This window comes from Choristoneura fumiferana, chromosome 24, assembly GCF_025370935.1.
Source record: "Choristoneura fumiferana chromosome 24, NRCan_CFum_1, whole genome shotgun sequence".
Classification (NCBI taxonomy): domain Eukaryota; kingdom Metazoa; phylum Arthropoda; class Insecta; order Lepidoptera; family Tortricidae; genus Choristoneura; species Choristoneura fumiferana.
Genome location: NC_133495.1, coordinates 13821450 through 13844295, shown reverse-complemented (window position 1 = coordinate 13844295; position 22846 = coordinate 13821450). Strand labels below are relative to the sequence as shown.

The following is a 22846-nucleotide window of genomic DNA, read 5'->3' as shown; positions in this document are numbered from 1 at the left end:
ATTACTTATAAGAAACTAGTTTTTCTATGCACATTATAAGTATACTTACCTATTTACCTATAAACGATAAGTCTTCTAAGTCCCCAAATCTGACACAAATGATTCAAAATACAGTATTATCGAGAACAATATACGTGAATTGCATTCTAACAGCTTCAATGAATCATTATCATAATGATAAACATGCATGCACGCATTCCTCCGTCACAATCGAAGTTCTTTTCGACCACATTGTTCTCTCCCTCGCACTCACCGGGAATGCTATGACGTCATGAATGCATCCGAACGAAACACTCGAACCGTACCGAAACTAGTTTACCGGGAAACCGCGCGTGGTAACAGCGTGAGGGATTCTGATGCGGCAGTCATCGTATTTACATTCATATTATAACTTGAATAAACATTCATATCAATTAAGGAATAATCGTAATAATTCCAGTCACTTTCTGTAAAAAAAAAATACAAAAAAAGCGCGAATCCGAACTTTTTTAATTTCAAATTGTCAAAAACTTTGTTATTAATTAATTCCAGGCAGTGGGGTGTTTTATAGTGCAAGGATTGTTCGTGAACAATTAAGGTTAGTTCAAAGGTTTAGATGGTTTTAATTAACTAATTAGTTTCTAGACTGTCGCCTTGGGAAGAGGCGTTGACCGCAGTTCCTCTGTGTACACTTTCCACGTATGGTATTTACATCAGTGGGTATTTATTTACTCAACAAGCTTTCTTGCATCACATCACACTTGAGACTTGTGCTACTTTGATAACAACTTTTAATCGGGAACAATAAAGCACTTTTAAGTACGAGTACGTAAGTACGAATGCCTACACCAAATTTTACTTTGAGAGAGTGTTTTATTTAGATCATCTTAGGATGTCAATACGTTTTGTTTACTTAATTGATATTAAAAACTAGATGATAAATCTTTTTTATAACATTTTGAAAAATAGGAGCACAACATTTCAATAGCATATTTTTTAAATTAGCAAAAATATATTTAATGATAAAAATTAAATTTGTAACTAAAAAATATTATCAAAAATTTAAACGCTGAAATAGCTAATTATTTAAACCCATGTTCATTAAACGCTAGAAGTTGCTTGACAATACCGCCAATTCGCAGAAGCCAGTCCTTATTCGTCTGATTTTTTGCGAGACAGGTAGACTGACCAGTTTTTAGCAACTAATTTACAGACCAAACTCTATGCCTATTATTCTAATAAGGGTCAGTAACATTGTATACATTAAGATTTCCTGTTTTAATCGTATTTGAATATCAAAACGTTAAATGTAGTTTCTTTTGAGATGATTATTATTATTAAATATAATGACCCGGATAACTCACGTCTTAAATCGAGTTTAGCTCGACATGTTTCGGGCTAATCCGTAGCCCTTCGTCTTCGGAGCAACGCGACTCAGCGGCTGCTGCAACATGATTATTATTATTAGCCTATTCTGTCCAACCCTATCTATCCTATAAAAAATATCTAGAGACCCTTATGCTACTAACCATAAGGACAATCTATACATATGTATATAGTTGACGCTATGGCTGTATGAATATATTGCGTTCGACTGTACACCTAGGTACACTGTAATAGACCATGTGTATAAGCATTACGCTCCGGTTACCCGCTGTATTGTGTGACAAAGAGAAGGGAAGAGCCAACGAGGTTCAAGTTACATGCTACGAAACCTTAGTGTTTTTTAATTAATTTGCCAACATTCGATATAGTAAACTTTCCAATAAAAATTCAAAACGTGAGGGCCTCTATGCTGCTTAAGCTATAAATATGTCCAACTTAAAGGTGAGAAACGAGGGAAAAAGCTTGCCGAGCCACAATTTCGCGAAATTGCCTGAGCATATTTTCGTTTTTAATACATGTCAAAGTCAATAAATGTAAGTAATTTATTTAATTTAGTGTGATTTAGTCTATAACAAATAGGTACTCATGAATGTTACAAGAAGTTGCGACTGGTTCTGAAAAAAATCTGTTAAGATGAATCCGGCATGAAACTCAACGACAAAGAGGTATATATTTTAATAAACAGATCTACACTACTATTTAATGACTTACATCATTATTTGTAGTAGGTAAGTAAGGGATCGCCAATGTGGATCGGAATTATTTCCAAACATCCCTGTCTATGGTATACAAGCTTTTTTGATTGTACATCTATACATATCCGTACCCCGTGTCCGTACCAGAAGTCAAACTAGAGTTATTTATAAATCACTTATAAAAAAATAATAATGATGAAACTGATGACTAAAATAGGTCGGAAAAAAGATCCAATGAACTTTTTAGCGCGGTACAGTTATGGAGCGAAATCGAAAATTTAAATTTCACCAAAGTCGATGCCGTAGAGCAACTTAGCAATCTTACTCAAGAACTGGCTAAAAATGTACATTTATGACATGACATAGGTATTTTTTTTAACCATCCTTTGTCAAGTTAATCGTTATCTATTTATTTAATTATTTTTATTATACTTCCCTTACCTACATAAAAAAGCATATAATAATGTAAACTAATAAAATACAATACAATGACTCTTTATTATACACCAGAAATAGTAAGCGATACAGAAAACAGGTACACTGAGAAAATTGCAAGGTAAGCAATAGGCAGCCTTATCGCTTAAGAGCGATTTTTTTTCGGGACTTTCTCAATGTCAACACTAGAATAAATTTATGCGAATCGCTCATACTATCCAAACTCACTTATTGTCTTACGGTGTACTGGCCCTGTCTCTTAGAACGATCACGCAGGCAACTCCAAAGAGTGCAAAATGCTTGTGCCAGATTTTGTTTCGCTATCCCACCGCGTACCCACGTAACGCCATGTTTGAACAACGCTGGTATTTTGAAGCTATCTGCTAGATACGATCTTTTATTGTCATGTTTGCTATTTGATACTATTAAATGGCAAACGCCCAGCTATTTATATAAAAACTCGTTTGGTCCTCCTCCAGGCGTTTAATTCGTGATTCGCGTAAGGTGGTGATATGCGTGCCCAGACACAAGACTGTCGCTTTCAGGGGGTGTTTCAGATACCAATCCACTAAGTGCTGGAATAATATCCCCCACCACTCCGATACATTGAGTCAAAATCAAACTTTCGTATTAAGCTCAGATTGCACTTATTGTCTCTCCAGAGACTCTTATCTTGAACTTTTCTGAACCCCCTTCACCTCACACCTCACACTTTTTTTTCTGACATTTTAAATAATAATAATAAATACTTAAATTAATTTTTGCTACTTTACGATCCCACTGAATGATAAAACTCATTTGATGACGAGATTGGGCTGAGTTTATCACGTTGGTCGGCGTCCTTACTCGGTATGGGTACTGGCAGAATACCAGCGCTGCGGCTTACCGCAGCACAATGCTGAGCCAGCGCCTGTTCTTCAGTGCATCAGATGGCTTCTCATTTATGTGTCTGATCTGTTTAATTGTTATTTAATTTAGGTTTTTATTTAATTGTTAGTTTTATTACTCTTTAGCTACTAAGCCATGTCTTTGTTTTGAAGAATAAAGATTATATCTATCTATCTATCTATCTATCTAGCGATCTCTTCCAGGCAACCTTTTTACAGAAAGAAGGAAGGACTAATTACAATTATAAAGAGAAAAGATATGCGGAAAGTTAGGATAGTGCAGTTTTTATCCCGGGAAAGTGTAAAATTCCCGTTAGGGTTGGAACAAAACTTAACTATACTCAGCGGTACAAAATTTGACCCATCCCTCATACAAAATTACCGATTCTGCATACATTTGAGGGCCAGATTTTTTGCCGCACAGTATATGTATTTTAAATCTAACCAGTTAGTTAACTGTTTTCAAAATGTTGTTTAAAATATCATATAAGGCTGACAAAGAATCTTTATAACAAATGAATTATTCTACTTCACCTACCAGTAAGAACAACGATAAAGGACCTACGAGGTATCTTGATCTTGAAAAAAAAACAAACCAACTGCAGCCGAGCAAAAATTAAAAAAAAGACAGCTGAGGCGAAGGTATTTTGCCATTCAGCGACCGGTCCCGCTGGCATACATGACGTCACCGACCACCGACCTCAAAAGTAACCGCAGACAATTTGTAGGCTGTATTCTGTTCAGTACCCTTAGGGGCTGTTTCACCATCCATTGATTAGTCTTAACTGACGGTTAAATGTGATGCCGATGCTATTCGAACAAAACAAATAGAGACGGCATCACATTTAACCGTCAGTTAAGACTAATCAATGGATGGTGTAACAGCCCCTAAGTGTAAGTTTTCGGTTACAAAATACGTCTTGATCGCGTTCGCGTTAAAATCTCAATTTGTATGGAAACACGAACATCGCAAACGTTCCGCTAGAGGCGCTGTTCGTGTTTACATACAAATTGAGCTTTTATTTTAACGCGAACGCGATTGAGACGTATTTTGTAACCGAAAACTTACACTAGGGGTACTGGTAAGACTTTCGATTTTAATAATTGCTACAATTTACAAACTCAGTAACGCCCTCTCAATCTAAGAGGAGACCTGTACCCAGCAGTGGGACGTATATAGGCTGGGATGATGATGGATGATTATGCCAACACAATGAGAAGGCTGAGTGCAGATTGGGAACTTCACACACACCATTGAATACGGTATTTGACAACTCCTGATTTTGCCATATCTTAATATTATTATGAAAATATAGATAAACAGATAGTGTTTAGCGAAGAGAAAATTTAAATCGGTTGAAAATTGGATTTATAGTGATTTTTTGAAAAAACTATATACCTGTCTCTTTCTCAAACGCTTTTCTCTATGCAGCAAGTATGGCGGTACTGGCGTGTGACGTCACATGCCAGTATATCGTTCTCTGTCTAATCTTGAATTTCAAACCTTTATAACTTTGTTATTTGTAAAGGTAGCTTAAAATTGTTTTTCTATTCGATAACAGGCATATTGTAGTTTTAATTTATAAAACATATACAAAATAGTCAAATACCGTATTGCTTCGCAGGCCGTGCAGGTTTCCTCACGATGTTTTCCTTCACCGTAAAGCTCGGGCTTGTAAACTTCAGGTACTAGCATGCTTATTAGGATGCTAGCAACGAGCATGTATATTTTCCACAGCGGAGCGTGCAAAAATATCTGACATGCAGCGGCGGCCTTACCCATTGCGAGGCTCCGGGCGACAGGTCTTTCCCAGGCCCTTTGTCCTTCGTGAAAAGTATGTGAAAAATATAGTTAAAAAAATCTATATTTTTTAAATTTGCTAGGGTTGTTGCGCGAGGCCCCTGCAAGTGCGAGGCCCCGGGCGATTGCCCTAGGGGTTCGCCACCCCCTAAGGCCGCCGCTGCTGACATATCCTATACACAGGCCCTAGAAATAGTCGTATCAGATCATATGCACCGCTTTGTTGTGTCAGATACTAATGCAGGTAGTGTTCAAGTAGGTGTTCAACCAGCGTCAGTCTTCCGTTGGATAGAACCTTGGAGCCCTAACTCACCACCATTGTTTAAATTTAAGTCTAGGTTATTTATGTCTTCGTATTGGGTGTGTTCTTTATTTTTAAGGGGTGCACCTCCCCTTCGCTCTTTCAGTTTAAAAATAGATTATCTGTTTATACTTCCTTTGACGCTCACAATATTTTACGAATGAAAATGTTTTTAGCTAGAATATACTACAGTCGAGTTCAAAAAATTGTGAAAAAAAATTGAACAAAAATATCTGAACACGACTCTATTGTTAACGGCGTAAAAGCGTATTAAAATATTTTTAATTATTTTTGATCAAATTTTTTGTACGCAAGTTTATGAACTCGACTGTATACCATACCAACCTACTCGGTAAATTAACATGTAAATACTCAACCATAAACGCCATGAACGACAACTCACAACTATTGCGTCCACCGGTTACTAGCAACTCTCATGGTATCGCCAGGTCCACCTAGTGCAGGGTTTCTTAAAGTTTGGTCTGCGGACCCTTAGGGGTCCGTAGCATGTGTATCAGGGGTCCGCAGGTCAGTGTAAGCATATTTTATAGGAAATGTCCAAAAAAATATTTGACCGGGGTGCGTGGCGTGGTGTTTAAATTGTGAAAGTGGTCGTGACTGCAAAAAGTTTAAGAAACCCTGACCTAGTGGAAGGACTTTTCCTCCTCCCCGGTTATCTGTTATTCAAGCAAAGTGACCCGTTCATTGCCACTTCAACTTGCGAAACAAAAATCATTATTTTGATTGCTCTTCTCTACCACTCAAAGGTAGTGGCAGAGATCCCTTTAGGGAGTCTGCTTTGTACTTAACACTTTTTTGTAACCTTTTCGTATTTCCTTTTTGTACAATAAAGAGTCCTTAAAGACCTTATGTACCTACAACATGAGACGCAATAAATTAATTATGAACGAAGTGAGTATAAACAAACAAACAAAAATCTATTACCTACATCCTCTAACAAAAATACAAAAAGTATATCATCAAAACCGAACAAAAATTCAAGTAATTATGTAAGTAGGCCGTAAATGGGCTCTTTTAGACGTCATTTTTTTTTTAAACTATCAGCGCTTTCGGAAAGACCATCATTGGCAAGAAGAAAGCGCCGCAAAAAACGACGGAGAAAGAAAATTTTTCTACATAAATAATTACACATAAATAAATTACAGTAGGTACTTATAAAATTAAAGAAAACGTTACATAAGTAGTTAATCTTACTACGTTATGTCGTGGACTCAAAAATGTACTACATATTATTATAATGACTGTTTTAAATCCTGAGGGCGGTGAGCCGGTAGGTAAATATTATTGAGTTTTAAAGGAGAACAATCTCGTAATATGAGAATAAAGTTGCAGTCTTTAAGCGGTAAGCAAGTAATCTAACTTTAATGGAGACATTAAACTTGAAACAAGAAATGTCAAACAAAATCCTTTCACGTACCACCCATTAACATAACATAAGCCAGCATATGCATAACGAGCGCTAGTGTCAAGTTTAGCATCACGGCTTTCATTATCTTCCGATGCAAATGTGAACAGTAATTGCTAAATTAAACGAACTTACCTTAAGTGAAGTTCTATTTCAATTTTACGATTTTGAATGTTACAATGGAATACTCGTAACACAAAGGTATACGAGTAATGGTACATTTGACAAAAGCGGAAAAAGTTGTGTGTGTGTGTGTGTGTGTGTTGTGTGTGTGTGTGTGTGTGTGTGTGTGTGTGTGAGAGAGAGAGAGAGAGAGAATTAAGGGCTGAACCGATTTTAATTATTTACGTTATTTAAAAAACATCGAATAGGTAAGTAGTATACATTGTCCCCCCCTCCTTTGTGTGGGGCGTAACGTAAATATTCGTTCTCGCTGCTGCTGCTCTATCGTCCACGTATACCACACATCTTAATTTAAAGTAGTTCAGCCCAAACCCATTCTCGCCATCATTTAGCCGCGTTAAGTCACCATTAGCTTTAATTAGACCCCGTAATTGATACTCATTGCTAAAATCTACTCCGATTGTCTCAAAAACCTTGCGTTTAAGATATCTTCAAGACCTTGGCTCTAAGATGTTTAAATCTGGAAACAAGGATCATCAGTGTTCATGCGGTGGTTTGAAGAAAAGGTCGTGTTTAAAGCAGATACCTAAACTGAAAATTAGTGATTACTAATTAATAAGTTTTGAACCGTAAAATATACCTATGATTATTATAGTGAAAAACTGAACGATAACTAAAGAAATGTGCACCTGTAAGTACCTATTTAATTAAAAAATCTTGGTGCCTAATATATAAGATTGCTACTCTCACGATGTCGTCAGTCCACCTGGTGGGAGGCCGCCAACGCTTCGTCTTCCGGTTCGTGGTCGCCACTCGAGGACTTTTCTCCCCCAACGGTTATCTGTTCTTCAAGCGATGTGGCCTGCCCATTGCCACTTCACCCTTCAACCTTATATATTGAAACCTTATAAGGTATTATAATTAACAAGCACTTATGAGTGTCGAAATCAAATTAAAATGTATTGAGATTTGAGATGGATCCAGCGAGAAATTGAATAACGTGTTTTTTCTTTAACAGGTCAACAATTTTATTTAATTGTGTACTGATTCTCAGGGTCACAAACTATCTCCATACCAAATTTAATTTAAATCGGTTCAGCTTTTTAAATGTGAAGAGGTAATAGACAGACAAGAATACTTTCGAATTTATAATATTATTCTTCTAAATATAAAATAAATAAAATAAAAATTAATAAATATCACGGGACAATTCACACCAATTGACCTAGTCCCAAAGTAAGCTTAGCAAAGCTTGTGTTATGGGTACTAAGCAACGGATAGATACATACTTAAATACATATTAAACACCCAAGACCCGAGAACAAACATTCGTATTTTTCATACAAATATCTGCCCCGACACTGGAATCGAACCCGGAACCTCAAGATTCGTAGTCAGGTTCTCTAACCACTAGGCCATCTGGTCGTCCAAAAAAATATCATACTAAGATGGATTAGTAAGTATAAGGATGTGAAATAGATTTATGGGTAAATAGAAGAAATTGCAGAGAAAATTGAATTAATGCGTTTGAAAAGCATTCATGTTCAAAGCGAAAGCGCAGCTAATATCCCGTAAAACATAAATCGCATGTCTGTTATTACGACTTCGAACGATCTCGTCGTAATCGAGCTAACAGAGCTGGCATTCAAGAACCGAACGATATCTCAGCAACCGCAGCAAATGGAGCAATTTCAGCAAATGGCATGCAATATTTAGAATATACTCGTACATAGTTAGTTACTTCCCTTTCTCAAATCTCACTCTTTGGTCCCCAGCATTATTGAATGCGATGCCAGAACATTTATAGAGTAAACAGTTTACGAACCGAGAATTCCGTTGTTAACACAAACTCATAAATGCCGTGAGCATTCCATTTAATATGAGAGTCGGGTTACATATTTGAATGTCGAAAGTTAAAATATCTACGGGTAAAATGTCGATGTCCGAAATATCGAAAATTAAAATATCGACTGTATCGAAATATCGAAAATTAAAATTACGAAAGTTTATATTGTCGAATGGTTAGATAATCTACGTCCAATATATCGAAAATATATTTATCTACAAAAGTGACATCGAAAGATATAAACATCGAAGTCCAAAATATCGAAGTACAGAGTATCGAAAATCCTATGTATGAACTATCACGTGACGGGGTCGACGGAGCTCCGCTTCGCTGAGCTCCTATTCCGCTCAGTTTAGGCGCTTCGCGCCTTGACGTCATACTAACCTAACCTAACCTATTGAAAATGAATTACCAAAAATATTTGGTTCGGTTAGGTTAAAACTGTTACCATAACAACGCACGAGCCGAGCGAGCGAAGCGAGCGTGCCGCGGCAGCGGCCGGCGAGTGCTAAAAATGACTAGATTATGTAAAATAAATGCTATTAAGAGAAAGGAGCAATAAATAAAGCCGATTTGTATGTACGATATATTAATTTTTGACATTCAAATATGTTGACATTTACAACTTAGATATATTGGCTATCGATATTTTTACTCATTCGATATTTTAATCAATCGACATTTCAATCTTAGACATTTTGACCATAGGTATAACAACTTTCGATATTGTGATACAATCGATATTTTAATTTTCGATATTTTGAACATCGACATTTTACCCGTAGATATTTTAACTTTCGATATTCAAATATGTAACCGAGAGTCGTTACAGGGATGGCCAACTGATCGATAGCATTAGATTCAAACAGATGGCCGTTGGGGCCGAAAGGTTCTCGAATGGAGACCATGGATCGGCAAGCACACCGAGATGGACGGATGTCCTGGTTAAAGCCGCGGACGGTGGATGCAGGCCGCTTCCAACCGAAGCAACTGGAGGTCTGTAGGGGAGGTCAGAGGGGGGAGACATCTTGATTTGATATTTCAGGATTTTATCCCGATACCGTTAGAATATCGGTAAAAAAAGTAGTCTTAGTAGTAGTAGTGTTTTTAAATCTTGTTATGCCATTCTGGTTGTGGATGAATAAAGTCATTTCTATTCTATTCTATTCTAAGATTTTGTGGTGACACAATCTTTATGGCGAGCATCATTGACTCTTGATACATCGTCTTTGTTGATATCCAAGGAGCTGATTACGATGTGTTTATTGAAATCACCGATTGTCATTTGTGAGACCTTTTTCGGGCAAGGACGCGTCATATTATGCTGATAGTTTCCTACTTTAGAATCGGTGTGCCGCTCACTGAGCATTTAAATACTGTTCCGACATTCATAACACGGGACCTGCCGTACCATACCAAGAGCGATATCCATCACGTATCAAATCACGTTAAATTTTAGAAGAACATTGGACGAAATACTTAATGTTCAGTTGCTTGTTATAGTGCAGTCAGAAATCTTCAAAAAGTAACCTAACCTTATCTGAAAATTACTTACATGATCAAAATTTATCACCTGAAATGTTATTAGTTATGGAAGCGAAAAGCGATTTTTTTTTTAGCCAACGAACTGTGTGCTACTCGTATGTCTGCTGTTTTCGAAATAAATAAAAGGATTGATTTTTTCGGTGAAACTTAAGTTTCACCGAAAATTATATTTTTATCGCAATCACATGACTATTAGGTCCCTATGTAACTATTTCGTCCATGATTCTTATTTAATACATAACTGTATTGTGTGTATTGTGACATGTTCCCCGATATATACCAGGTGTGGCTTGTAATACGAGCAAAAAATTAAAACGTAGATCGTCCTCGTCAAACTGAACAACATAGTTCAGCGACTTTTTAAAATAATGGAGTCTTTGAATTTTCCTTTTTTCATACAAATTAAATACTGCTATCAATGTACGCCATCCTAGATCCCAACTGACGTCTCCTGTCACGCTGCAAACATCAAGCATTTTGGCTATACATTGCTTCTTCGAATAAACTTAAAAGTGTAATACAAAATAAAAAAATAAAAATTAAAAATTTATGTTTTAATTATTTGCTCACCACCCGGTATTTAAAATGGAAATCCCAATTTTTTTTTCGCTTAAATCACAGTCACAAAAGTCACAATACGAGAATACGCGAAACAGTGTTAAATGTCAAATAATCCAAGCAGTTAACAGAAAACGTGCAGTAGGTAAAAATAAAAATGAATAGTAGAAATTGCGAAATCGTATAATAATAAAAACTAGATGGTGTGACAGAGATATCAAACAGCGGGGTGCCTGGAAGTCGTGAGAAAGGAAAGTGTGGACAATAACCGTTTTCTTAGTGTTTGATTATCGCTGATACTTTCTAGATACATTGTTAATGTTGATTTTCGCTATACTTAAGTAGGTACTTTAATCGATTTGTCGTCGTAATATTGGAAATTCGACCAAGATCGACGATTTTGACCTGTTAGAACTAACTTTTGGCTACGAATTCATTCATATTGTCATAAGCAGACGTAGAGGTGTCATGTGTCATGGACATGACACCTCTGCGTCTACTAAATATGTAGAGTTAATTAAACTGAATCACCTTTGTGCTACTAATGTCATGTCAGAGAAAATGTTCCACCCAGCAGGGCTACTGCGAAACTCGAAACTCGAAGTTCGTTTCGTACCATCCCTCTCGCTCTCGTATTAAATAGTGTAAGTGTCAGAGGGACCGCACGACCGACACGAACTTCGAGTTTCAAGTTTCGTAGTAGCCCTGCTGGTACGTGAATTAGTCCGTGACTGTACCAAATATAATTTTAATTTCGGAAAATGAACCATCATTATTAGCACAGTATATAACAGGATTCGGTTAGTTAAGGTTTAATGTTACAAACAAAAAATATCAAAATTATATATCAAGTGCATCCGGTCATCCTGTAAACAAGTGTGGGAGTTTTACTTAGATATGATTCTGAACGATCCATTATCAATTTCTGAGGTAGGGTTGTTTCTGCTCACGTCTCCCGGATCACCCTGTATGTCCGGCAATTTTCATGTCTCTAGCTCCAGTCAATTTAGGCTGTGCGTTGTCTTTTATAGGTACAGACAGATTCTCACACGCATTTTGTGTCGGACATCGTGTTTCGAATCCTTGATGCCAGTTCATCGACCTCATTATAATCTATTGCCCAGTTTCGGTTCACCAGCTAAGACAACGGCTGTGACGCTTCACTTGTTTTATTGAGATGTGCTTTCTCTGGTTATTGGTTCGTGAAGTAATCATTATTATTAGTAATGAGATATCAGTGGCGTGGCGCCATAACAAGTTAATTCCCACCGGGTATCTTATATTTTAAGGAGACTAAAGGCGGCGTAGGACCTTAATTTGGTGAGGGCAAGATAAATCTTGGGATGGCACACCACGCATTAAAAGACGCATTTTAAATGAGTAAAAGAACGAGAAACTTCTGAGGCGCCAGAGGGCCTACTCCGAAATTCCAAAATCGAAATTCGTATCGTACCGTCCCTCTCACTCGCGTATTAAATAGTATAAGTGTAAGAGGGACGGAACGACACGAAATTCGACTTTCGAATTTCGTAGTAGCCCCGCAGGCCCCTTAGACCGCGAGGCCGGGGGCGGTGGCCCACGCCGCCTATAAGGCCTAGCGCTGTCTCTGGGTGACGGCAGTAACGCTAGTAAAATTACTAATTGGGCCAATCAACTATTTTACCGACACTTTGGGCGTCTCCTGCGTTACCAAAATTGTCTCTGGCGTTACCAAAAAATCGTACTTTCAACAAGATATTTCACGGTTTTATAGGTTGAACTTACGTAGGATGACATGTATACATGTACACCATCTATTAAATTACAGAAAAAACATGTTTACTTACAAAAATCTGCAATTGTTTGAAAAATGTCGCGGACAGATTAGTGTCGGTAAAAAAGTTGATTGGCCCAATTACATATGGCAACTTTTGTGTACACAAACTGCCAAGTGTTGCATCCAACGACGTGACTATCTCACGCTTCTGCAATTGTCCGGGTTGCTCTCGGGTTGCTTAACAAAAATGTCCATTCCACGCCTCTGGATTTAGATATAGGGCGATATGTGTAAAGCCATCTGCGCTAATGTAATTAAACTGTTGGGTCATCCCTCTTATCAAGAACTCAAGCCTACCCGTAGGAAAGCCCCCAGAAAATATGATTCGGGAGAGCTACTATATTATCATACCAGTATTAGTGAGATTTTTTAATGTAGAAAAAAGTATTTTTTTAAATCTAGAGATGCGGTAGCTTGTTAAGCCAAGTTCAAGGTAATGGAACTGGCGAGCATTGTTTATATTATAACAGGGATGCGCAGACTTATCAGGACCAGCTTAGAGACCAGGAGGGGCCATTCGGACAGACTATGTGCTGAATTATCATAATTTTGCTAGATTTTTGCTATTTCCATTAGGTCATTGGCAGGCCGCAAGTACATCTACAGCGGGCTGCATACTTCCCGCGGGCCGCGGTCTGTGCATTCCTGGTTTACGTGCATCGTCGCTCTGCAATAAAAGTTGTAGGGGTTTTACTTAAATACGATTGTGAACAAAAGGTCAAGTCTCTCTAATCACTGGTATTTGTAATGTTAACCGTTAATAATTTAGAATTGTTCTATTTTGGTATTCCAGGTGGCATAATGCGTGAGAGCCTGCGGCGGCTAGCGTCGGAGGAGGGGGTGGAGAGGGGCGCGGGTGGGCAGCGGCGCGTGCGCGTAGAGCTGCTCGACGGCGACCACGTTAACATCGACGTTGACGTGAGTACCAGAGAATCAGTAGAAGGGAAGTATTGGGACGGGGCAGCGTGTATATGTGGAACTGTTCGACGGTGACCACGTTAACATCGACGTGAGTACCAGAGTACCAGTAGGAAGGGAAGTATATGGCACGGGAGCAGTGTGTATATGTGGAACTGTTCGACGGTGACCACGTTAACACCGACTTCGACGTGAGTACCAGAGTACTAGTAGCGGGGAAGTAAGGGGCGGGAGCAGCGTGTGCGCGTCGAGCTGCTCGATAGGCGACCATAATAACGTCGACGTCGACGTAAGTAGCAGAGTACCAGTAGGGGAGAAGTGTGAGGTGGGAACAGCGCATGCATGTCGACCTGTTCGACGGCGACCACGTCAATATCGACGTTGATGTAAGTTAAGTACCACTGGTACCAGTACTCTTATAAATGGTGTCCCAAAAATCGACGATAATCCGCCGACAGCTGATAGAGCTGGTAATTATCTCTCAAAATAACTAATTTTAGGTGTAGTAGATAATCTAGTTTTTACAAACTTTCCTGAAAAGTCAGACTTTTACATTATTTTTTATATTTAATATTGATTAGCTGAAAACAAATCGCAAAAGTCACTTGTTATATCCGGTGCACGGCAGTGCCCCCGCCAAATCGAGCAAAACAAAGGCACGGCCGTACCATACTTGCCTTGATTCAGTTTTCAGCCAACTCCTAGAGCCGAGCCAAGCTAACTCTGCAGAGAATAATATGGTAACACTGCAAATGCAAATGCAAATGTACGTTATTTGACGTTAAAATACAGTGTTGCCAAATTATTCATTGGAGACTTAGCTTGGCCAGGCTCTATCACACAAAAAAAATAACTGCGCTAATTATTGTTCAGATTCCGACATTTTCGTTTCAGATTAAAAAAAACCGGTTTTCGGATAAGATTCAATCAAGTGCGAAATAAGAACGTCTAGGACACCCACGGCCGAGTCGTCATAAACTATTACTCAAAGATCAATAACATAATTGAACCAACAATTGCTTCAATTGCTTTTCAACAAGTCAACAAAGTGCTTCAACAAATAGCCGTTCAATTCAAAGGCACCAAAATAGCTGATCATAAATCAGTCCATCTCGCAACAAATGGTGTTATTGAAGCTATTTTGGACAGGTTTTATTGCTTCAATAGACTAAAATAAACAAACAGTGAAAATAACATCTTTAGTAACGTTGGAAGTAGGGAAAAATGCAAAAAAACTTTCGTTCAGTAGTTACAAATTCGGGTCCAAGTATATTATGAATGAATATCCAGTAGTTAATATAGTAGTAGAGCCCCTCTCCAAATCAAATTTAATGTACCTACGCAGTGTGGGGACATTTTAGGTGGTGACTGACATATATTAAAAAAAATATGATTTTCAGACTTTTCTTATTGTTTGTTCTATAAAAGCTACAGTCAGAAGTACCCGTTTTAGTTGTTGTACTTTTAGGTTAAAAATGACAAAATTTATGAGTACCGTAAACTCAGGTTTCTATAGTCCCAGCGTTCATCAATAGTCCACATTTCGATCAATTACGGAACTGCTAACATCATCTAGGAGGTTCATCGCAGCCTAATCCAATAGAAAATGTACGATGAACATCCTAAATGACGTTAGCAGTTCCGTAATTGTTCGAAATGTTAAAAAGTCCATTTGGACTATATTGATGAACGCTGGGACTATAGAAACCTGAGTTTACGGTACTTAGAGAATATGTGTTGATATACCCGTCGTCTGTATGTAAAAGAACGTGTTGCACAATGGTTTGTATTGCACATTCACACGTGCATCGATGGAGTGACCACTTATTGTAGGTACACCAAGTTTTTAGGGATTAATAGGTATCTCTTCGTCTAAAAAGCGGCTGGTCTATGTAGCAAGTGGTCTAAGAAGCAACTTTTCTTAACCTGTTTGTATCATGTTAGGTTACAGTTGCGTCAAGGTGCGAAGCGCCTCAGCCACGTGACTTTGGTTGGGTCATATCATTAAAGTCAGGAAATGGACGAACGGAGACCGACTAGTGACTAGACCAGACCACCAGCTGCTTTTTAGATGAAGTAATAATAACCCTTTCGACTTCTTTGTGTAACCTGCCCTTTCATATAATATTTTTACACCTATTTTCAGCGCAAAGCCAAGGGCGCGGATCTTCTGGATCGCGTCTGCGACGTACTAGATCTGACAGAACGGGACTACTTCGGGCTGCTGCACGCGCAGCGCGGAGACCCCAGGGTGTGGATTGACCTGGGGAGGAGACTCTCCAAGACCTTCAAGAGTAAGTTAAATTTCCAAGGACTCGGAGCTCCTAGAGAGGGATTACTTTGGGCGGTTGCACGTGCTGGGCGGAGACCTTTAAAAGTAGATAAGTTAAGCTTACGAAGACATATGAGTCCTAGATCGCGACTTGCAACGTACTGGACCAGACGGAGCAGGACTACTTCGATCGGACAGCGCGGAGATTCCAGGGTGTTGATTGACATGGGAAAGAGACTCTCCAAGACCTATAAGAGTAAGTAAAACTTTGAAAGACACGAAGCTCCTAGACCGCGACTTGTGATGTGACGTATTGAACCTAACGGAACGGGATTACTGGTTGCAGGCGCAGCACGAAAACCCCATTGACCGGATTGGAGGGTACGGTTTGACTGGGCGAGGAGATTCTCCAAAACCTTTAAGGGCAAGTCAAACTTGCAAAGTGGAATGGAAGTGGGCGGGCCATATATGCCGTAGACAGGACAGCAGGTGGGGTAGTCGGGTGCTTGAGTGGAGGCCTAGAGTAGGGCATAGAAATGTAGGCAGGCAACCGATGCGTTGGACCGACGACCTTGTTAGAGTGGCCGGAAAGGACTGGATGCGAAAGGCGCAAAACCGGGAAGAATGGCGTGCATTAGAAGAGACCTACACTCAGTATTGGGTGGTGAAAGGTTGAAAAAGAAGAGAAACTTGCAAAGACACGAAGCTCCTGGATCGCGTCTTGCGACGCACTGGACAGAGAGCGGGATTATTTCGGAACACTAGCCTAGCCTATATTATACTCGTATTGGCCTTAATTCACGGAATAAACCCCCGTAGGTATATTTAGTAACAACCGATTAATTAAAAAAAAAATCTCTTTTTATAATTTCCAGACGAACCCTGGGACGTGCGTCTCGCGGTGAAGTTCTATCCGCCGGAGCCTTCAGAGTTGCTGGACGACGGAACCCGGTACCAGCTCGCTCTGGCCGTGCGGAGGGATCTTAACGAAGGTAGAATTCATATCCGTCAGAAACCTAAGGCCTAGTTTTAAACTTGTAAAAAAAATTGTACAGGTTACATTACATTGCCGTGCTCGATTAACCACATCGAACTCTCTAGACACGCGGCAGCGTGTCAAGCCAAGTTCAAAAAATGAGAACTGGCGAGGCAGCGGCCGAAATGTGAAAAACCGATCATCTGTTTCGAGTTCCAAACAACATTACCAAACTAGTTTTAGTGTCATCTGTCAAGAAACTCTTATTGGCTACAACTTGTTCTTTGCTATTGCTATACCTCCAGGTCATTTAACCTGTTCGGCTCCAACCCATCCCAACCAAAGCTGCCTAATGCCTATCCTTAATGCACGCCCCAGCCAACACTAACCCATGCTCGGCCAGCTTCATAGAGTTGACTGTAATTCGTTTTTTGTATCCTCAGGCCGCCTAACCTGTTCGGCTTTAACCCACGCGCTGCTGGCTTCATACGTGCTGCAAGCGGAGCTGGGCGACCACGAGCCGGGTCACGCGCACGCGCTGGCGCGGCTGCGGGCGCCGCTCGCCGCGCGCGACCACGACCTGGACGCGCAGGTCGAAGACCTGTACAGGAAACACAAGTGAGGACATTACTATTTAGTAACTCGGAGTACTCTACAGAGGCAAGCAACATCCTTGCTTCGGGCCATCCATAAAGTCATCATCATCATTTCATCATCAGCCAATAGTCGTCCACTGCTGAACAAAGGCCTCCGCCTTAGAACGCCACAATGAACGACAACTCGCCTTTTGTGGACGCATATTTCCCGCAACATATTTCTCACGATGTCACTGGTAGGAGGCCTGCCAACAACGCTTAGTCTCCCGGAGCATATCCATAAAGTACCATAAATGTTGTGACCATTTTTTCCCCAATTATGCCCAGCAGCCAGACGTATACAGGCTAAAGATGATGATAACGATGACTGTACAGAGGCCAGACGCCAGCCGAAGCGGAGCTAAACTACCTCGAGAACGCCAAGAAGCTGCCGCTTTACGGAGCAGAGCTGCACTGCGTGAGGGACTCCGAGGACGTTGACCTTGTTCTGGCCGTCAGCGCTGGAGGCATCGCTGTCTACAGAGACGGGTATTAGCACAATTATATTTTGAAAAAAATCATTTCGGACCATATTGATTTCGATCCGAGTTCAGAATAGTTAATTCATTTAGACGATTCTGCATTTTTACTGAATGATATAAGGCTAGTAACAAATCAATGTTGTTGTTTACATGATGGTCAAATTCAAATTCAAATTCAAATAATTTATTCAGTAAATAGGCCACAATGGGCACTTTTACACGTCATTTTTTAAACTACTAGCGCTTTCGGAAAGACCACTAGTAGTAATAATACAGGGATGTATGGGGTCCCTTAGTTACAAAACTAAACACTAAATATATCTACGTTCAGGCCCCCAGTGGTCACGCGCGGTGACGCGCCGTCATGTAAACAACAGCAAGCTCAAGCTTCGTAGTCAAGTTCTCTAACCACTACGGCACGACACGTCTATCCGGTCGTCAAATTATATGCCTGTGTAAGAAACATAAAAAACTTTTTCTCAAACATGACATGAAATATTGACGTTGTGTTACAAATAATAGGCTGAGAAGTATCGCGCTGCAGGCGCTGGGGCTCGCCTGCCTGCGCGCGGTCACTCTAGCGGCCTGCAAAGAGATTTCATACAACTTTGCAGGCCGCTGGCCGGCAATGCGACCGTCTTTTGTTTCAACGCGCGCTCTGCGCCAGCTTCATTTTTTTTTTTTTTTTTTTAATTTCATGTAATGTTTGAGAAAAGCACTATACAAGCCTTGGCCGGACCCTGGAGTTGCCGGCCTCGCATCCGTTTCTATATCCATTCTGCTTGGCCGGCAACCCCCTACTTCCCGGCCTCTACAGTAATGTACTATTAGCTTTTATAAAATAACGAATCTGGCTGTGGCTCCACAGCCACCATTGGTCCACAATTTAAAACGTCTCTATCGTGTCCAGCGTGGTCCTGAACCGCTTCCCGTGGGCCAAGATCACCAAGATCAGCTACAACAAGCGCTGGTACACGCTGCGGCTGCGCGCCGCCGAGTGCGACACAGCGGAGACCCACCTCAGCTTCAGGTTGAACAGCACACGCGCCGGCAAGAAACTCTGGCGGTGCAGCGTCGAACACCACATATTCTTCAGGTGAACTTCTAACCAAACGAGTACCGCTTTGCTTTTGCTCTGTGATGTGGCTCCATAACCAGAAGCTGGATTGTCTAACGCGTAGACGCTAGTGATTATATTTAACATCTCTTTCTACCCTCATCTTACACCGTTTGACAGAAAGAAGTGATGAAACGATCGTGCTTTAGACCATAAGGCCTCAGAGCTGGCAAAAAGGGCTAGGGTCAATCAAGGAAGAATCCAATGGTATCATCAAAAAAAAGACTGACACGACCGAGCACCCCGCAGAGCATAACGGGAATGCACGCTTGTCTTCGCTTTCCAGCAAATCGCTGAAATAAAACTACTCGCAGAGCCTATTGTTATAACTTATAACACCTCCTCGTCTCCACAAAGGAGGGCCTCCACAAAAGAGGGGCAATAGAAACTTCGTTTCTTTTTTTAAATTCCAACGTATAAACACTAGTGCACAACTTTTTCTTTATTATTTTTTTCGCTGTTTTACCTTTATCTATAGTAATTTGTACAAACATAATTTTACTGTTTATTTCCTTTGGAAAATAGTTTTTTCCCCACTCCTTTTTTGCCCCAAGGCCTCTACACCTCTAAATCTGGCCCTGCCTCCGACCCTCTCCTCCCTGTAGTAAAGCGTCTTAATACTTTATTGTACCCAGACAACTACCCAATTGGCAAGAGAGAATACCGGTAGGTTTTTAGCGAGAGCCTTGGCCTCCCCTCCCTCCTTCCATTACGGAGGTTGCAGCGAGGCAACTACGAAATTCGAAAATCGAAGTTCGTGTCGTTCCGTCCCTCTAACGCTTATACTATTTAATACGAGAGTGAGAGGGATGGTTAGATACGACCTTCGATTTTCGGAGTAGGCAGGGGATAAGAGTCCTACGCAGGCGTTGCGTAACGGGTTTTCGTAAAACCTAAGGGTTTTGCTAACAGTAGGTATGTACCTTCCTATAACTAGTACTGGTTGGTTCATGAGATTGTTTGTTACAGACGCGCAGCCCCAGTGGCCGTGGACCGCATCGCCGGTTTCCCACGGCTGGGCTCGCGCCGCCTGTCCTGCCGGCGGACTCTGAGACAAATACGTGAACCGCTGCCGAGGGAGATAGTCGCCTGACGAAGCCTTGTTGGACCAACGTCTAAATACCTACTACCTATCTATAGCCAACTAGATTTGAAATGAGTGAAATAAACACGGATACCTCAAATCTTAGGCTAATTCGTAGTCCTTCCTCTAGGACAGGGTTTCTTGAACTTTTTGCAATTACGGACTACTTTCACAATTTTAACAATTCCACGGACCCTGTCAAACATTTTTTTTTAATTTCCTGATTAATATGTTGCCAGTCTGACCTACTGCGGACCCCTGATACACATGCTACGGACCCTTAAGACTTTAAGGAACCTTCCTCTAGTCTAGAGCAACGTGACTTGCTGCTGCTAAACGTGCCGGGAGGAAGCGGTAACAATTAGTCTGAAACAAGTCGAGCTAAACTACATTTAAGAAGTGTGATCCGGGTTTGTTTCACTCCGATTGAATCTCACGATAGTCCGGGTGAGCGGTTAGTTCCGTAGGTGTTGACGTTTCTCGATGAGAGCTAAAACATAGATGTTAGTTTCGCTGCTTAAGTGACTAAGTAAAAAGCAGGCTGAAATGTGTGGTGCATGGGAGAAATTTGTGTCTAGACTCCTGTCCAGTGGTGGCGTAGGGGTATAGCACGCAGCACGGAATGCTTAGGACCTGGGTTCGGTTCCCAGAGCTGGTCTCTTTTTCGTCTCACTGTAGTTTTTTGTTCAAAGTTACAACCGGACTTCATTCAGTGCCTCGCATACTAGCAAAGGGGTCATCTACAATGAGGGCTATCGCGTATGAATTCGCCGCTAGAGGCGCTAGTGTAGCGTGAGGTCTCCGAAATGTCAAATCTCATAGCTTTTGGGTGAGCTACGCGGGTTTATTTATAATAAGAAATTATTTGTGAATATTTTGCATAACCTGAAATTAATTATGGCAATTATGCGTTACGGGGCAATGAATGTCTGTGTTTTGAGACAGCTTTGTCTTTCGGAAACTTTTGTCCTCCCTTTTTTTCCGAACAAAACGGGACTAAGCAACACTGTGGTTGCTGGATATTTATGGTACGGTTTTAAGTTGTTTTAAATATGATTTTAATCTAAACTTTATTTTAACGCCCGTAATAACAGACTCTGAAAGCCACACTTAAAAACCTCACGCAACAGTGCGCCATCTAGTGAGACAAAAAACGATAGCCCTCATTGAAGTCACACATTTAGGGACCACATTCAGGCGGTTCGTGGCGGAACAAAATAGTTGTAATTTTCATACCAATAAGTGTGACAAGCGGGAGGGGAGCTAAAAATGGTTAAGAAGTGGAAGGTTATGGGCCAGAGACATATAGGTTACTTTTTATCCCGGAAAAAATACAATAACCGAATTCCACGCGGGCGAAGCCGCGGGCAAAAGCTAGTGGTTTATAATAAATTATAACTTAAGTTTTTATTAAAATATATGTGAGTCTGCGTGATAAGATTGTTAATGATTTTTATTATAAGGTAGTAAAATTATAAATAGAAGACCTGTTAGCCTAATGGTTTGTACTATGGCCTCTCAAGCAAAGGGTGGTGGGTTCGAGCCCGGGGTTGCACCTCTGAGTTTTACTGTGAAGGAAAACATCGTGAGGAAACCTGCACACACCAGCGAAGAAATTCAATTGTGTGTGTGTGTGTGTGTGAAGTTCGCGATCCGCATTGGAACAACGGCCCTTTCGTTCTGAGAATAGGCCTGTACCCTGCAGTAGGTCTTTTGTAGAGTGATGTGAAAATGATAAATAAAAAACTAAATTTAATTTATTTGCAAAAATGAGGCGCTAGCGTATTACGCTGAAAGGCTCCAAGTGCCATTTCAGTTTTTATAATTATATGTTATTATAAATATTATTAGTAAATATGTTATCTCATAAATTATAAATAATGTACGTTAATACAGAGTCAGTATATAAAAGTGCACTTATTGTGATTAAAATATATTTTTAATTACATGAAAATTACATTCGTTTCATTTTATGTTTACCCTAGCCATAGAAAGTGAAAAAAAAGGAAAAAACGGTTAAATTCAAAAATGTTATTAAGAATATTTTTCCCAATTGCTTCATTGTTCCGCCACCGCTTGCTTACTTCCCCCATGCGCCGAAGGGGCGGTCGCCGTCGGTTTGAAGATAGTAATCTGCGGAACCCACCAGGCTCTGGCCGTGCATGCCCAAGTAACTGCAAGGAAACAGTCAAGGAAAATGTACAGTCCACGAGCCTGCGGGTCACCTGATGAGAAGCAATCACCGCCACCCATGGACACCCACCAACACGAGGAGTCACTCGTGCGTTGCCGGCCCTTTGAGACTGTAAGCTCGTTTCTTAAAAATCCCTAAGCTTTACCGCTCCGGAAACCAGCTAGTTCCATATTTTAGTTGAATCTGCCACTGTGTAGTGTGCAAAAATATCTAACAGGACCAACCCAGCCCTAGAACTATACTTGATACGACTCTATAATCGTATCTGATATTTATACGTTTGTTGTGTCAGATATTGGTACTGCAGGCGTACCATGATCTTTTCACAAACGATCCAAACGCAGAGCAGTTCAATTTAGGCACCTAAACT

The 22846-nt window shown here is 40.3% G+C and overlaps 1 protein-coding gene across 3 annotated transcripts; it reads left to right on the top strand.

The window, feature by feature from the left end:
* Positions 1-100: 100 nt before the first annotated feature.
* Positions 101-22230, top strand: LOC141441446 (protein 4.1 homolog). 3 transcript variants are annotated; one of them, XM_074106185.1, is made up of 8 exons: positions 101-577; positions 13592-13716; positions 15863-16010; positions 16864-16980; positions 17408-17582; positions 17936-18088; positions 18992-19177; positions 20168-22229. In XM_074106185.1, exons 2-8 carry the CDS (start codon positions 13600-13602, stop codon positions 20289-20291), a joined length of 1020 nt encoding a protein of 339 aa, XP_073962286.1. In that variant the 5' UTR covers positions 101-577; positions 13592-13599; the 3' UTR covers positions 20292-22229. The 3 variants fall into 3 exon arrangements, with proteins under 3 accessions (XP_073962286.1, XP_073962287.1, XP_073962285.1); XM_074106186.1 differs by lacking the exon at positions 101-577 and adding an exon at positions 587-808 and having other exon boundaries at positions 20168-22230; XM_074106184.1 differs by lacking the exon at positions 101-577 and adding an exon at positions 7530-7724 and having other exon boundaries at positions 20168-22230.
* The last annotated feature ends 616 nt before the right edge of the window (positions 22231-22846 follow it).

Excerpts from the sequence above, each read along its gene's own strand:
- LOC141441446 (XM_074106184.1), top strand. Across the intron at positions 13,717-15,862 it reads ACGTTAACATCGACGTTGAC|CGCAAAGCCAAGGGCGCGGA; the intron begins GTGAGTACCAGA and ends ACCTATTTTCAG. Across the intron at positions 16,981-17,407 it reads GCGGAGGGATCTTAACGAAG|GCCGCCTAACCTGTTCGGCT; the intron begins GTAGAATTCATA and ends TTGTATCCTCAG.